We start from the raw sequence: 16,783 nt of genomic DNA on the forward strand, positions 1-16,783 counted from the left end.
CCTGTGAGCACCGGCCTGGGGACAGAGGCCTTTGGGCTTCATCTGGTGCCGGCTCTCATCACAGAGGGTCCAGCACCGAGCTCTTAAGCTCACTGCCCTGCCCGACTCCCCAGCTGTGGGGGTCTTGCTTCACTGTCTGTCAAAGGCTGGGGTGGAGTGGGAGAGGTAGTCCTTTGGCTGCCTGGCTAAGGAGGATCTGGGGGTACTGGCCTAGGGGCAGGTGCCACGGCGCCCCCTGTGGCGCTGAGTTGCACTGTAGCAGGCCTGATACTGGGTTGAAGGCCAACAGTCTGGACCTCACTTCCTCTCTGTCTTCCAAGCAGGGGCTGGGGCCTCTCCCTGCACTGCACAACGTGGGGCTGGGGGAGGGGGTAATGACGTAGAGAGCCCTTTCCTTCCTGCTGCCTTCAATGTGTCCTGAAACCAGGCGCCCTGTTCTCTTACTCGGCTTTCTTAACGAGCTTTTGTGAAGGTGGCCTGGTGTGTGAATGACCCTGCAAGGTGGGGGTCCCTGTGGGGAGCTGCTGGCCGGAGCATGGAGCGTCTGGGCCGGATACTGTCTTGCTCTGCCTCTCCACTTTGACTATTCATCCTGCTTGCAAGCGCATTGGGCTTCATGCGTTACCGTGTCTGCGGCTTTCTTCAAATTTGGGAAATGTTTGCCCATTATTATTTTTATTAAAAGATTTAATTAATTAATTAATTTGAAAGGCAGAGAAGGGGCAGGAAGAGGTAGCGTGAAACATGACATCTGTCAGTTCACTCCTCGAGTGGCTGCAACATCCAGGTCTGGACCAGGCTGAAGCCAGGAGCCAGGAACTCCATCCTGGTCTCCCGTTTTGAGTGGCAAGGGTCCAAGCACTTGGGCCGCCTTCTGCTGCTTTCCCACGCACATTAGCAGGGAGCTGGATCTGAAGCAGAGGAGCTCAGGCTTGGCTGGGCACTCTGAAAGTGGATGCCGGTATCACAAGCATCCTAACTCACTGCACCATGGCATGGCCCCTGCACTGTTTCTTAGGTAAGCTCTCTAGCTCTTTCTGTTCCTCTTCTCTTTCTAGAATTTCCCATTATGTGTACATTAGTGCACTTGATGATGTTCTATAATTCTTGTAGGCCTTGTCCCTTCTTTTTCTTTGCTCTGACCTGATTTCCAGTGACCTGTCTGGTTCGTTCTGTATGAGTTCTGCTGTTGAATCTCTTGTGAATTCTTTCAGTTCAGCTATTGTATTCTTCAGCTGCAGAATTTGTTTGCTTTTTTAGTTTCTCTTTATTGACATTCTCATTTTGCCCATGCATTCTTTTTCTGACTGCATTTAATTGTCTCCATTCTCTCTTAGCTATCTTCAAGTGGTCGTAGGTTTTCATTTCTGCAGGGTTAGTTTCTGGAGATCGGTTCCTTCGGTTGAGCCACATTTCCCATTCCTTTGTTTGGCTTACAATCTTCTGCTGAGATGTGGGCACTTGAAAAAACCACCACTCGCCCCAGTTTTCACAGTCGGCTTTGCGCAAGGGGAGACTTGTACCCACGAGCCTGCTTAGACCTTCTGGAACCTCACACATCTTTTCTGGGGGTGTGTCTTCTCCAGGCTGTGTGTTTCTGCTCCAGTACGGGGTGGGGGTCTTACTGAAAATGAACCTTATCATCTAACGCTATTTTCCAGGATATTTTTGAAGTATCCTTGACCATATGGCTGCTTTGAACTGTCTCCACTCCCTTAAGCGGCTCCCTCCTGCCACTTCTCAGGAGCTGTTTCCATTTCTGCTTCTAGGCCTCCGTCCTCTCTTCCTCCCCCAACACCGCCTGCAGGACTGCACACTCCAGGCTGGTCTCATGGGCCCACAGCAGACTCCAGGTGGCAAAGCCTACCACCACTCCCCTGACCCACACAGCTCCGAAGGAAGACAGAAATCAGTCCCTCAGGCTGCCCTCTGCCACGTCAGAACATCCAACAGAAATTCTATTTGTTTTCTGTCTCGAGGGAGGAACTGAGACTTGGGAAGATTCCCCCCGGTAATACAAGGCAGTGTTGAGAATGGTGAGCAAAGTGCTGGTGCTTTCCAGCCATCTGCTGCAGCCTCCTCCAGGGCTCTGCCTTCGCCGGTTTCTAGAGTGCGCACAAAGGCTCGGGGGTCCGCGTCTACTCAGGCTCTGGTGGAGGATGAGGACACAGAGCTCAGTCTGCCTGCCATCTTGCTGCCCACACCCCCACATCAACCTGCCTTGTACTGTCCTTTGACAGCTACACAGATATGCTAATAAGCGTCTGGAGTATCTTGCCAATGGATAATATGGTTATCCACGAGCTGTAGTTACCTACCTACCTGCCAGCAGTACCAAAGTGGATTAAAACTGATAAGGAATAGCTACACTCAGAATTAACACACCTTCACTATTAATTTTTAAAACATCAGCACTTTATGTATGAAGTTACGCCTAAATAATTGGGAATAAATATGTCTTTGGAATTTAATCCACTTTTATAGTAAGACATACTTAAGGTTGACCTAATAATAAAGTTCTTCAAATTTTATCAATGAATGAGATACCCAGATTTTAAGAAACTGAATTCTAGGAACTTCAGCCAGAAATATTTTCATGATTATTTTAGATAAGAATTTTCCTCTGGTCGGGGCGGGTTTTGATATCTCTTTAGAGCATTCTGTCTTCCCCAATTATCTTGGAAACTATTTGTTTCAAAAGGTTCCATAGTAACATTAGAAATCCTGCATGTTGACTTTTGAGAAAACAGAGTTAGAGGAAGCACCTGTTCCGTGGGAGGCACTGAAACATCAACTTTGTATCCCGAGCACTTTCATGGCCTTAGGTATAAACACCCTTTGTTGTTCATTAAAGTTTTTGGTTCCACTTTGGCTTCTTGAAAAGGGATCATAGGCATCAGTGAACTAAGATGGCACAATCTATTGATCTCGTCCTGTCATCATTCTGTTGGCTAGAGCCTCTACTAAGTAGTCTATTTTCTAATGAATAAAAAGCAAGAGCAAGAGTACAATTCTGGCCGGTGACGCGGCTCGGTGACGCGGCTCAATAGGCTAATCCTCCACCTGCGGCGCCGGCACCCCGGGTGCTGGGGTCACGGATTACTCCTGTCCTCCAGGCATGGGTTAGCTGTCTGTGGGAGTTTGGCCCCTTTCTCTCTCTGCCCCATACCCATTCCCTTCTTTTTCCAGCACAAGTTGACATAGCATACACCCATCACCAGAGGCAGCCATTGGATCTTGGACTTTCCATCCTCCAGAACCATGAGCCAAAAGACACTACTTTTCTATGTAAATGAGCCAGTCCCAAGTAGTCTGTTACAGCAACAGAAAGCAGCGTGCACAGGGCAGGCTCCGCCTCCACCTCCATGTTCTCAAAGCTCTGCTCATCCGCTCTTAAGTACGCAGTCCTACACCCAGCTCTCCTTGTGTCTTAGTCTGGCCCTGGGAGTTCTGTTTCCCAGAAGCCTCTTCCTCTGAAGGCAGCGTGAATCTGCTTGGCTTAGGAAAGTGAGTAGAAACTCACCACTGTTACTGAGACAGCAAATAAAATTGGAGAAAAATTATTCTTTATTGAAAAATACCAATAATACTGACAGACTTCAAAAGCAATTCACGCTTCCAGAATACAAAGTTCTTAATACATTTTTTTTCCAAACCTGTATTCCAAACAAAGTTAGCTTTTTTTGTAAATCAAGTTTGATAACCTGACTAAAAACATTTTCCAGCTTTATTATTTCAGGAGCTGCACGCCCTTTAAAGTGGGGAGCACGGGGTGGCGCGCCCTGGGGCTGCACAGCAGTCCGCGGCAACGCTGCCGCGAGGGGACACTGCCCCCAGTGTCGGAGAACCTCGTGGAACAGCGTATCAAAAGATAGCCAGTTTTTCTGATAATGTGCATACTTTCATTTTTTTCTCAAAAAGCAATCTTAAAGAATGCCACTGTAATGTAGTTATCAGTCAATAACTGAGTTTAAAAAAAAAAAACTATAGACAGAGAAATTAACTGTTACCATCAAAACGGTCTTTGCTGAGCTGTGAGTAATAATTCTATGCATTTTTTAGATGCAAAAAAATTAACATGTATGCAAGTTTAATTTGAAACCACACAAATTATGTATGAAGGCTCAGATAGTAGCAGTGTTCACGTCTATTACTAATAGCTTAACTGGAACAGCCATCTGTTCATTCCACCAGCCAGAGTAGCAGCACCAAATCTTCTAGAATTCTTTGTATAAAGCTCGAGTCCTTATCCAAGTCCCATTCTTTGCATGCTCCATTTGTTATCTTATTTAACACAGAAGCGACAGGATTTGGAGTTACTGTCTGCCGCTTTAACAGCTGCACAGCATCTTGCACTGTCAAGAAGCAGAAACACTGGACGGCAGCTCCTCTTCACAGCTCTACACTTGAAGCTGCCAGGCACACACTGCTCGTGCCAGCAGTGGTATTTCCACAGTAAAATAGCAGAAACTAAAGGAATCGTGGCACAATGGATTTCTGAATTCTTTTGATCTACCATTGGTCCTGGGGCATGGTACCTTCCCCTTGTAGACTATATCCGCTGATCACTCCCCAGTCGTCTTCAGGGGAGGAAAGGCATCAGGTCATATAGCGAGTAATGGCTCTCAGAGCATAAAGGAGTTCTGCTTGCATCCGAGCTTCTATAAGAAGCAGATTAACATGAACCTAAATAGGAAACACAACATCACATAAGGGAGAGGTGTAAGCATTCCTTGTTTTCCAATGCATCAGTGAACACACACCACAGATTAGTACAGGTGTTCCCTCAGGATCATGGGAAACTCGTTCCAGGACCCTGAAGTCTGTAGCTGCTCCCATCCCTCGTGTAAAAGGGCACAGGCTTTGCACGGAACCCACACCCATCCTCCTGCATAGTTTACATAATCTTCAGGTGGCTTAAACATTTGTGGAAGATGGCTATTATGAAGAAATTCCATGGCTTTCAAAACTTTTTTGCTCCAAGGTAAACTTCTAATTAATGTCATTTTCCACCACTTTCCGAGGTACCCTTGTCTGAGGTGAATGCTACGCACACGGCTGTCATACTATCTTGTTTAGGCACTGGGAAGGAGGAGAAGTCTGTGTATGTTCTATCCTTGAGAAGCGCACCACCAACCAGCGTCCACATCCTGGGTTTATTGAAGAAAAACAAAAGCTGACTGATGTTCTTTTTAGATGGATGTATCTCTTTTCTGGGAGATCTGTGACGTTTCAGAAAACCTCGACACTGCTTTATGAAAACACCCAACTTCCCTCGCCAAAACATCCTTCAGTAATTTCCACAAAGATATTTCAAAGAGCGTGGACATTTCTGGTTATACAAGGTAACTTATGGAATGGAATGACAGGTTTATTTTGGTGCAAAGAAAATTCTGAAATGTAGAATTTCTCTAAGACCCCCTTAAATGCATGGATTTCAAAATATTTTTGCACCAAGATAAATAGCTTTTGATCACTTTTTCTGTAAACTTTTTGTTGTGGGCATCTAGGGAATCAGCCAGCCGATGGAAAAATCTGTTTGCCTTTCAAATCAATTAAGAAGAACTCTAAAGCAAAATAGTTTTCCTCCTCCTAAGTAGCAGCTCTGCCAGCACTCGGACAGTGAGTATGCCCTCCTGCCTTTATTCCCCATCTCCATAATGAGGTTCCCTTCCCAGGGAGCACTGAGAGCCGTCGTGTCAGGTGAGGGGGCGTCACAGCGTCAATGAGCCACGACGGGCAGAGGCACGTACCTTCTCAGAGTGCTTGAACTGCCTCCAGAAGCTGTCATACATTCTTTTGGTAACCTTTTCAGGAGTGCAAACGACAGTTTTGATATAAACTTTAAAGCTACGATCCAAAAGCTGGTTAATTTCACCATAGTCATAGTCATCATACCTGTTAGAAGACATAGTGGGAATAACACGATTTTCAATGCATTATCTTTTTTCTTCTTGTGAAATTATGTACATAAGTAGTAAGTGCTGTATTCTTTCTCTCTCTGTGTGTAGGCAATGTGTGTGCCAACAATGATATCGCTTTCCGATGTTTAATTAAGGATGGATAAGTGAGTAGGCAGGGGATAAGAAGCAGAGTACGTAGGGAGGGGAACAGAAAATTGTGTAGTGCCCAAGCAAATCACTGCTGGAAGTTGACACTGTAGCACTGGGTACCAAGCAGCAGTGTGTATTTACAGTCATGTGCAAGCAACCACATTGTGATGAACAAATTCTGGAAACAGAGCTTATGAGTACTGCTATAAGAAATTAACAAATTATTACTGCTATTACCAATATGTTATAAAAATTAGAATTTTTTGACAGGCAGATTTAGACAGGGAGAGAGAGAGACAGAGAGGTCTTCCTTCCATTGGTTCACCCCCCAAATGGCCGCTATGGCTGGCGCACTGTGCTGATCTGAAGCCAGGAGCCAGGTGCTTCTTCCTGGTCTCCCATGCAGGTGCAGGGCCCAAGCACTTGGGCCATCTTCCACTGCCTTCCCGGGCCACAGCAGAGAGCTGGACTGGAAGAGGAGCAACCAGGACTAGAACCTGGGGTACTGGCACCGCAGGCGGAGGATTAGCCAAGTGAGCCATGGCGCCAGCCCAAAAATTAGAATTTGTAAACTCATGTTTCCAGGAGTTTCTGCAGTTAGAGCAGAAAACATTGTGGGGCAGGGGATGTGGCCTGGGTGTGACCTCAATGTCTACACTAAGCAATGGCTGTTCTGCTTCAAGCCAGGAGGTCACGTGCATCACTGCTTGCCCTGCATCACCAGGCGCTGGATTCTTGATCGCACAGGCCCTGAAGTCACCTACTGGGTTTTCAGTAGAAAAGGGGGAGAGTTCTCATCCTACAACCATTCGGGAGACTGAAAGTCAACAGTCTTGCCACTGATTCTGGAACTCAATCTAAAATTGGTCAGATGTGCTTTAAATGCTGGAGCAGTCTAGAGTAGGTTAAATGGAGTTTGTAGATTTTGACCAGAGTCACTGATAAAGTCAAGCTTTCCTTGCTATTCATTTTATAGCTAAGACAACTAGAAGGCAGCGCAGCAAGGAGCTTGTGTACACACGTGAGTAGGCAGAACGGCTGCATTTCCTACATAACGTGGGAATGTGGCTGAGACCGAGGGGTAAGGACATGAGCCTTGCACTGTGATGGGAGAGATGCTCCTCGGAAGGACGAGCCACAGGAACAGGAGCATGTCAGGAGATCAGAAACGCCACCAGATACACGGAGTCGCAAGCCTGGCCTCTTCATCCAGCTCACGGACCAGGCTTGCCTAGAGACAGGGACAGTGACAAGAGTTAAACGACAGCTGTCTCTCCCTGCTGCCTAACTAGGGGAGAGAAAGGAAAAAAAAAAAAAAAAAAAAAAAAAAAAAAAAAATATATATATATATATATATATATATATATATATATATATATATATATACACACACACAGAGCTGCAGCCATGTGGTTCTCTGAAGCATAAGAAACATAAAAATAAGCTTCTGGGGAGGGGATGGTGGGTCTGTGCATGTGTGCTCTGTGCACCTGCGTCATTGAGCCTAGCGGAAGATAGCTCTTTATAAACGTAAGAAAACAGACTGACCTTATGCCAAACATGCAGTGAATATAGTTCCAAATAGCCCGTCTAAGCATTGAGGTATCAACATCTTTGTGCATTGCCATTGTGTTATAAGTAAGATTGTAAGCGATGTGAAATTTTTCATCAATCAACTGTCCCACATCAGGATAAAGGCGATTTACCAAAGAATAGCCGTGGTCTTCCCAGCAATAGTCCTAAACACGGGGGACAGAACAAACGTGAGTCACCAAGAGGCGCCAGGTGCACGTCTGCAGCCCTGCAGGACGCCGAGCCTGAACCCAGGCCTTGCTCCCAGGCTCCCAGTCCCTTGTCCTCAATCTCCATGTAACAGCATTCAAAAGGTCACGTGTAGTAACTCTGCAAGTTTAAAAACCAGTGGAGGCCCTCTCTTCCCCTTGAACCCAGGCCACTAATTTGGGGCTGCAGTTTTCACTGTCTTCCACTCAGCAGCCAGATGAGGCCCGTCTTGGAAGTCCTCTCCTTTTCCATTGCTGTAGCCTTTCAAATGGTCCTCAGATCTCTAGTTCAACTCCTGTCACTCAGTCCTCCTACCTCCTTCTGATTTCTGCCTTTTCACCGAGTCTCCTAGTTTTCCTACTTAAAATTTCCTTGCTTCTTTTCACCTCAAATAAAATGTAGCAACCTCTGACTACTTCTGTGTTGCTCCCATACTTATTAAAATATCTCTGGCATTATGCCATGACTCTGGTCAGAACCTACAAGCCCCATTTAACCTACTATAAGATGCCTAACATTAAGGCACCCCTCACTAATTTAGCACTACTAGAACAATAGGATCCTTGAGGTTCTCAGCTGCCCTGCCACTCTTTCTCATCCCTCCTCTCACTCCACCCCTCAACTTAAGCTCAGTTGTTGCCTATAACCTCCTCTACTTACAATACCCTTGGTTGCTGGCCATCCTAATCCAAATCTCTTTCCATAAGATTTCCAGCCAGGACAATCTCTTCAATTTCTAATCTGTTATATTTGATAACACATTAAACTATCAAAGACAAATATTCTGCAACTTTTTCTTGTGCCTAAATTTTGCTCCTTTAGTTTCTTGGGAAGAGAAACAAAAAATGTTATGGTTCTCAAATGTTACAATTCTAGGAAAACACTTATTTAACATTGGCCTCTAACAATATTTATCTTAATTAAATATTTTGACAAAAAGGATTTAAGGTATATATTGAAACTACAGTATGATTCTAATGATGGAATAGAAGTAATATTACAAGATTAGAATACAGAATAAATATTTGCTAATTAGTTGATGGGTCTCAACTTTCATCCAGTAACTGGAGGATACGGCTACTACTGCCCTTGAGCTACTTCTTGCAAGGCACTTAGCACAGTTCTCAAATCTAGATGGCTCTTTCTTATTTGAAGTCAGATGGAGCTATTTTTAATCGGTCATGTACAAAGAGTTGCAGTTCTACCTGGACTCGAAATGTTGGAACATGCATCCCATGTCGAGAGAAATCTTTATAGCCATAACTAGTATCCTCAAAGTGACGAGATACATCTCTTGCTGGTGCAACTTCTTCATCATCTGAAATAATAATAATAAAAAAAAGCCATTGAAAGCTTTTTCATTATAGATGCTAGTTAAAATTCATTTTGCCCATAACAAGTAAAAATAGGATAACCCTTTCTCTGACACCAAGTAACCAGTATCAGTCAAAATAGTCTGGAAACTATAAAAGGAAGCAGCTTACTTGCCAGTAAACAGTGTACTAAAAGGAGAGCCTCTCTATAAAATCCCCACCCCTGTGTCCCAACTCTGATTTATAGATGTCAGGTTCTACTTGAAAAAAGTATACAAAGTATGGACACCTCTCTGCATCATCATCATGTTTAGGAGCTGATGAGATAATGGTTTCTCGTAAGGACAGTATCATATGGCAACTCTACATCTTCACGCACAGAAGAGAACAAAAACTTTTCCTCAGGAAAAACAAGTTAACACCCAACTTATTATGTCAGTTTAATGCTTCTTTGCTATTAAGAAATATGATGCTTTTAATACTAATACTCTTTCTCCCATTCTATTATTGTCAATATCTCCAAATATATTTTTTCCTTTTAAAAAATCCTGATAGTCTACTTATAGATAAGGGCTAAAGGATTTAGGTTATTGGTAACTTAAGAAATAGCTCCTTTTAACGAATCATAGAATTTCAAAGCTGGAAGCAATCTGAAGGCTTTATGAACTGATAGAGGAGAAAAAAATGGACACTAATATTTAAGTGACTTACTCAAGTTTAAAAGCTCATTAGCTGTGATTTTAGCACCAGAACCCAAATTATATCAACTCTGTAACGACGGCTCTCACCTGAAGAGAGGACCAGCATGCTCTCTCTCTTTTCTATTTCAAAACGTGAAGCCATCTCTTCTTGGCTTGCCTCTTCTTCATCTCTGCATTCCTGTAACTGCTTCATCTTTTCCATGAGGGCCTCCACCTCAAAGAAGGAATCACTTACCTACAGAAGAAACACAATCAGTCTTACATACGGCAAACACAGAATGAAGCTGGTGGGTATTCTTTTATGAAGTCTGGCTCATACACATTTTTAGCTTACAGAATACAGGAAACAGATTTTCTTACAATTAAAAAAAAACTTTATTTGAAAAGCAGACAGAAACAGACAAAAAGAGGTCTTGCACCTAGTGGTTCACTACGCAAATGTCTACCAGTAGCCAGGGCTGGGCCAGGCAGAAGACCTAGGAGACCTGGATGAAGCTCCTGGCTTCAGCTTGAACCAATGCTGGCTGTTGTAACCATCTAGACAGTGAACCAACAGATAGATGGAAGATCTCTGTCTCTCCCTTCCTCCGTCTGTAACTCTGACTTTTGAATAAATATTTTTAAAAGTCAACTTCTACTTGCTCAGTTCAACAAGATCTACAAAGTGTAAGTGGTTTTGCACCTAATACGAGCATTGGGCATATTGTCACCTATGGCCATCTTTAAAATAGTAGTCCTATTATTAAAAAGGAAACATTCTTACATGGCTAGGGTTGGCCACTAGACCTCTGGCAGTGAGGCAGCTATCACTTCCTGGGATTCTACGGCAGTGTCGCATCTACAAGTGGGGTCCAGCACGTGAGAGGACTGGCCAGGTGACTAGTGAGCTAGTTGAACCACATACATTTTTTATATCCCATGCATCTTTTCTATGAAAGCTGATCAAATCCGTGGACTGTATTTTATAAAATGGACAGACAACACATCTAAAAATCTCAACTCTGAATGTTCAAATAAAGAATTAATGTTTCTCTTTTTTCAAATGTCATTTCCTTCCCCAGGAACGTCCTGAAGATCTCTTACCTCCCACTGTTTGCCTGGCTTCTACACACCGATCCTTCGGTGTGGCCTTATGTACCTCTCCTGGCCACCTGCCCCTACTTCACAGCTGAGAATTGCTCTCACACAGCATTCTCCTCACTCCTTCAGAATACCAATCACAACTTGCAGTTGTTCACATGGAACTGAGTCAGTGCTGCCCGCCCCCCAACACACACACCCTGAACAACCTTTCTGAAGGGTAGGGAACCTGCTGTTTTATTAGTACGTACTCAGAGCCCAGCATAGTACCTGGTCCACAGTAGATAGACAAGAAATACTTGTTGTAGAATGACTGCAGTGTCATTCCATATTAAGAGGCAGTCTGTGCTACCTGTGCTTTATATATTCATATGACCCAAACAGACCACAATACCCAGTATAAGTCCTTTTTCTAGTAATGTTATGATGGCAAGTCCTCCTGTGATGGTACTATTTTCCTAGGGTATACATTTCCATAATTATTGCCCTGATAGAGTCAGTAACCAACCCTCCCCCCTAGAATCCTCCTGCAACCTCCAGACTTTGAGACCCATCCAGTGGTTAGAAGCAGGTCTGCGATGGAGGATGAAGCTGATGGTACTGAGTCCTGTCAATACAGTATTCTAGGATCAACCATGGTAAAATTAGTTTTCTTCATCTGTTGATTTTGCTATATGTAAATGCTACCTCTTATTTAGCACCTGATAAATGCCAAATGCTGAACAAGGCACTTCACCTCTTTAGAGGCACTTTAAATCTCATGAAACTGTTTCACCTTTAGACATGAAAGAACTGATGGGGCTCAGAGAGGCTCCGTGACTTGCCCACACTCAAATATTTAAGTTGAAGGCAACTCAATGTGTCTGACTGCTTCACAGTAACAGTTCAGAGGACTGCGATGCTTCCCTGGCTTCTTCTGCACTATAAAATAAAGCCTTACTTTTCCACTGCAGCAGAAGCATGCAGAGGGAATGGAGACTCACTGTATACAGCAATTAAAATTTGCTCATAGAATATGCAAATTGTTCTGTTTTGTTTCAAAGGAGCAACAAAACTGAGGATAACAGCCAGAGGGGAGAAAGGGCTTATAAGGGTGGAAGTATTTAACAAATTTACCTTCTATGTTTGGGCAAAGTTGAGCATGAAAAAGAATTTTAAAGGGAGAAACTTCCAGATTGAAGCCAACTAAATCTTCTAAAAGAGGAAGAATTAAGAAGCCAGCCTGTTTCATTTGTGCAAAAGGGAAGAAATGGAATGTGAGGCTGGTGCTGTGGCTCAACAGGCTAATCCTCTGCCTTGCGGCGCCGGCACACCAGGTTCTAGTCCTGGTTGGGGTGCCGGATTCTATCCTGGTTGCCCCTCTTCCAGGCCAGCTCTCTGCTATGGCCCGGGAAGGCAGTGGAGGATGGCTTAAGTCCTGGGGCCCTGCACCCCATGGGAGACCAGGAGAAGCACCTGGCTCCTGGCTTCGGATCAGCGAGATGCGCCAGCCGCAGCAGCCATTGGAGGGTGAACCAACGGCAAAAGGAAGACCTTTCTCTCTGTCTCTCTCTCTCACTGTCCACTCTGCCTGTCAAAAAAAAAAAAAAGAAATGGAATGTGACTGGCATCCCAAAGAGCCTGCCACTGCCAGGCCACACTGCCGTAGCCACTCACTACTAGCTGGCCCTGATGGGCACAGGCTGTTGGTTCCTGATCCTAAAATTACTTGACTGTAATCTCCTGGCGGGGTGGGGGTGGGGGCATGTCTCAGGGTTTTGTACATCCCTCAGCACCTGGTGAAGGGCTTTCATCCTTAATGAATACATAGAGGGGTCTAGTATCTCTGTGGACTTAGCAGGGTTGATTTTCTAAGAAGCCAAACAAATAATATCACAGCAATTTATTGTGATTAGTCTCATAACAAATAATAGCTACTTACCGACACATTTCCTGCTGAGTTGACCTGCGTCTCATCCACACTGTGATTGCCATTTGTAATGTCACAGATGCAGTAGTTACTCACAGAAGGAGGTCTGAATGTGTGGCCACCATCACAATGAATTTCTGGACTGATTCCACAGCCAAATGTGAATGAGGCAAGAGAATGGTAGTGTGTGAGCAGAACCACCGCGTGGACCAGTTCTGCAAGGGACCAGCTGTGCTCCTCAGCTTTTAAAAGTCCCTCAAAGGAAAAAAAAAAATTTTTTTTTTCTTTATACTGAGATCTGGTACAGTGCAAGTATAGAATTCATCTTAGTTAATCTATCTAAAATAGGATTAGTCACCATACAAAGCCTAGCGCAAATTACAATTTGAAACATGTAGAACCTATAATTTGCTAATTTTTATGAAAATGTATTCATGAATAGAGCTTAACATGTTAATGACACATTATTTTGATTTTCTGAAAAACTGATTTAAAAATTAATAGAATGCATTTCTGTTAAAAGCAGTTGCTGCATTTCAGATGCTGGGTTATGAATAAACTCCTGTATTGTTAGTTCAAACTCTCAAACCAAATGTAATAAATTTGTATTTTAAGAGCAAGTTGCTATGTGAGTGTCATGCTTTGTTTATTAGCAGGCTTCCTTGAGGAATTTTTATGACATGGCTTGAACACCTTGATTCTGATTTTTCCTAAATCATCAAATTAGTTTAAAAGTTACACATAAATTCTGTATTTTTTTCAGATTTATTCATTTTCTTATATTGTGTAATTTTCTTCTTACTTGAAAATACAGAATAGGCACTGTATTAATCATTCAAATTTTATACCTTCTTAATAATATTTTCAGTTATATAACAATATCTAAAATGTTTAATTAATAATATAGAAAGACAAGACCAAAAAGATGTATTTTCAAGAATTTCTGCTGCATGGTAGACACTTCTAAAGAAAATCAGTCCACTTTTACTCGGTCACCTTTTTAAATAAATAGAAACAGAAGGAACTAGTTTCAGGTGGCATTTTAAAAATGAAGATGCTCCATGGTGAGATGCCACTTCACGTCTCAGGACAGCTTTAAAATCCATAACACCTGACCCCAGTGCTGACAACGGTCTGGAATAACAGGAATGCAAACTGGTATAGCCGCTTTGGAAGACAGTTTCATAGTTTCTTCCAAAGTTAAAAACGGCCCTCCCATGTGATCCAGCAGTCACACTCCTATTTATCCAAATAAACTGAAAAGTTTGTCTACAAAAAAGCCTGCTCACAAATGAACATAGCAGCTTTATCATAACTACCCCAAACTGGCTTTAACCAAGATGTCCTTTAACAGGTAAATGGATGAACGCCGCTGTGTCCCGTCTAATGGAGCGTTCTTCAGTGATAAGCGAGTGGCTATGTCACAGAAAGAAGTGCGGGCACTTTAAATGTGTATTGCTAAATGAGAGACCAATCTGAAAAGGCGTAATACTATGATTCTACCTATACGACATTCTGGAAAAGGCAAATCTGTGAGACAATAGAAAAGTGAGCTGTTACAGGGTTTCAGGAGGAAGGGGAGATGGATGAACCCGCTGAAGCAGGGGGCACTTTTAGGCAGTGACTATTAAGTATTTTGCATATCACCATTAGGATATTGTAACATTCTACACTAGTCAAAACCCATAGAACTGTCCAACGTAGAGTGAACCACGGACTTCCGCTCATCGTAACAAATCAGTGTTCATTCATCTCTTACAACAAATGTTATCACACAAATCCTATAGGCTAATAACAGAATATGTATGTCTGGAGGAGAAGGTTGAAGTGGTTAAAGGGGGGGGGGTGAATTCTGTACCTTTTGTAACCCAAAACCACTCTTAAAGAAGAAAGTCTGTAAAAAGTGTTTTTAAAAATGACACCTGAGATGCGTTACTTCACTACTTACCTCAATGTGCTCTTTGGTAATAAGCCAGGGTCTATGGGCTAATACTTTGTTGAGTTCTCCTAAGTTCTGCAGTTTGGGAGGAGCATTCTCTAAGCCATTGAGCCACTTGGGGTCCCCACCAACGTGAAGGAAGTCGCTCACGTGCAGGTTCACTAGGTAGGAGCACCGATGTCTTGCTGCAGCCTGAAGAGAAAACAAAAAAGATTAGGCTAATTCTAAATAGTACAATCTTGAAATACTACTCATCTTTTTTCTGTAAATGTGCAAAACAGATGAGTTTTATTGTTTTCAAATTTTCCATTAACTACAGAAATGGAAGTTTTCAGATTAACATTTTAAAAATGCAAAAACACCACAGAAAACACCTCAGAAATATTCCAAGAACAAATTATCTAATAAAAAGTATTTGAACTTTAGAAACTATACCTATATAACAACTTTCAGGAACTTCAGATTAAGAGGAAAGTTCAATTAAAATAATGGAATATTATTTAGATTGGCTAGATTAACACTTTGTCAATATAAACTTTATATAATAATGAAATAGGTATTGTATTCCCTTAATGGCAAATGTTTTTTCAGAATTGTATAAATGTTTCTTTTTCTGTTATACTTGAAAGCAAGTGTACTTAAAAAACAGACTAACAGGAATCCTAATATCAATCAGAATATAAGTATTTATTCCTGTGTTTAAAGTACTAACTGTATCTTAAAGAAATTAGTAAAAGCAAGCTGAAATAACTTTTCATTGATTTACAAACCATTATTCCAATGTAGTGCCGATAATGTAGGGGTAATGGCCCATCCATTTGCAGTAGATAGTGTTGAGTTTTTAAGAAACTTTCTAAATATTGCGGGTGGAAAACCATCACTAATGTGATGTTATCCAAACGACCCAAAGCAGCAAAAGAATCTGCAAATAAAGCATGCATCTGTGCGTCTTCACTCCCCACTTGGAGAATCTGCATAATGAGAGAAAACTCTGGTTATACACATCATGAGTCAGTTTTAAAGAAAGAAAATGTGCGGACTGAACTCTAAGTATCATTTAGAAGCAGCTTACATTTGGTTTAAGAGAGCAGAGTTTCATATTTAAACTCAACTGGTAGCAAGATAGAAAAAACAGGCAGTCATAGATCACATCCAGTGGGGGCTAAACAACAAAGGCTGAACCTAAAGGCCATCTAGATAGGCTGTCTGCAGGCTTGGCCAGAATCCAGATCTAGAAGCAGATTCAGATTATCAAACTTGCAGAGCCTGCAAACAGACAACTAAGGAATTTCCTGACAACACTTCCTACTCTCACTCAAGTTACGCAGAACCAAAACTAACTACTTAGCAATCATTCTAAAAACTGAAGCAGAGACGCCTTTACAGCTATAGCATCACAGGTGGGAGCTGGTGTATATAATGGCCTGTGGAGATGGTTGAGACTAAGGATCTCTGTTTACAGGCAAACCTAAATGACATTCAAATGTAAGTGTTTGCTGTGTTATTAGTGAAAACCAAGTCTTGGCTGCACTTGATTGAATGTGGGTGTTTAAAAAAAGCATCATGAAATACTAGAAATCAACACAAGCACAACAGCTTTCCAGTCCCACAGATTCACTGCCAAAGCATGATTAACTACAATCAGCTCTGGATAAAACAAGTCGTTGACCAACAGTTGCTCAGATGCCAAGATGCAGGTCATGAAAATTTTTCCTTAAAAGCATACAGCTCACTGTGTACTTTCACAGACAACATACCTCCTTTTCTGGGATGAATCTGCTTGGTCCGTGTCCTAGGGGTCGAGGAATTCTAATTCCAAGTTCCTAGAGAAGAAAATGACACCATCTCAGGCCTCCAGCAGTAAACAACATGAACTCAGACTACAGGAATGCGAGGGAAAAACAACCAGTTACACAGGGACAGGCTTGTTTTGGTGGTTTGTTCTCATGGCCATATATACATACCGCTCTTCTATTGGCATCACCTAGTCAACAACAACTTAGAAT

General features: G+C 42.6%; 1 protein-coding gene across 2 annotated transcripts in view; it reads right to left on the reverse strand.

The window, feature by feature from the left end:
* Positions 1–3,563: 3,563 nt before the first annotated feature.
* The window catches only part of SESN1 (sestrin 1), a 113,864-nt gene continuing 100,644 nt past the window's right edge, over positions 3,564–16,783 (reverse strand). For both annotated transcript variants that reach the window (XM_062186588.1, XM_062186589.1), the window contains exons 2-10: positions 16,535–16,600; positions 15,548–15,748; positions 14,787–14,969; positions 12,851–13,093; positions 9,937–10,084; positions 9,041–9,153; positions 7,602–7,792; positions 5,754–5,898; positions 3,564–4,686 (exon numbers count right to left, since the gene is read on the reverse strand). In XM_062186588.1, the coding sequence (XP_062042572.1) occupies positions 4,600–4,686; positions 5,754–5,898; positions 7,602–7,792; positions 9,041–9,153; positions 9,937–10,084; positions 12,851–13,093; positions 14,787–14,969; positions 15,548–15,748; positions 16,535–16,600 (1,377 nt within the window). In that variant the 3' untranslated portion in view covers positions 3,564–4,599. The remainder of the gene's footprint in view (positions 4,687–5,753; positions 5,899–7,601; positions 7,793–9,040; positions 9,154–9,936; positions 10,085–12,850; positions 13,094–14,786; positions 14,970–15,547; positions 15,749–16,534; positions 16,601–16,783) is intronic.

The sequence above is a fragment of the Lepus europaeus genome, chromosome 3 (assembly GCF_033115175.1).
Source record: "Lepus europaeus isolate LE1 chromosome 3, mLepTim1.pri, whole genome shotgun sequence".
NCBI classification, from domain to species: domain Eukaryota; kingdom Metazoa; phylum Chordata; class Mammalia; order Lagomorpha; family Leporidae; genus Lepus; species Lepus europaeus.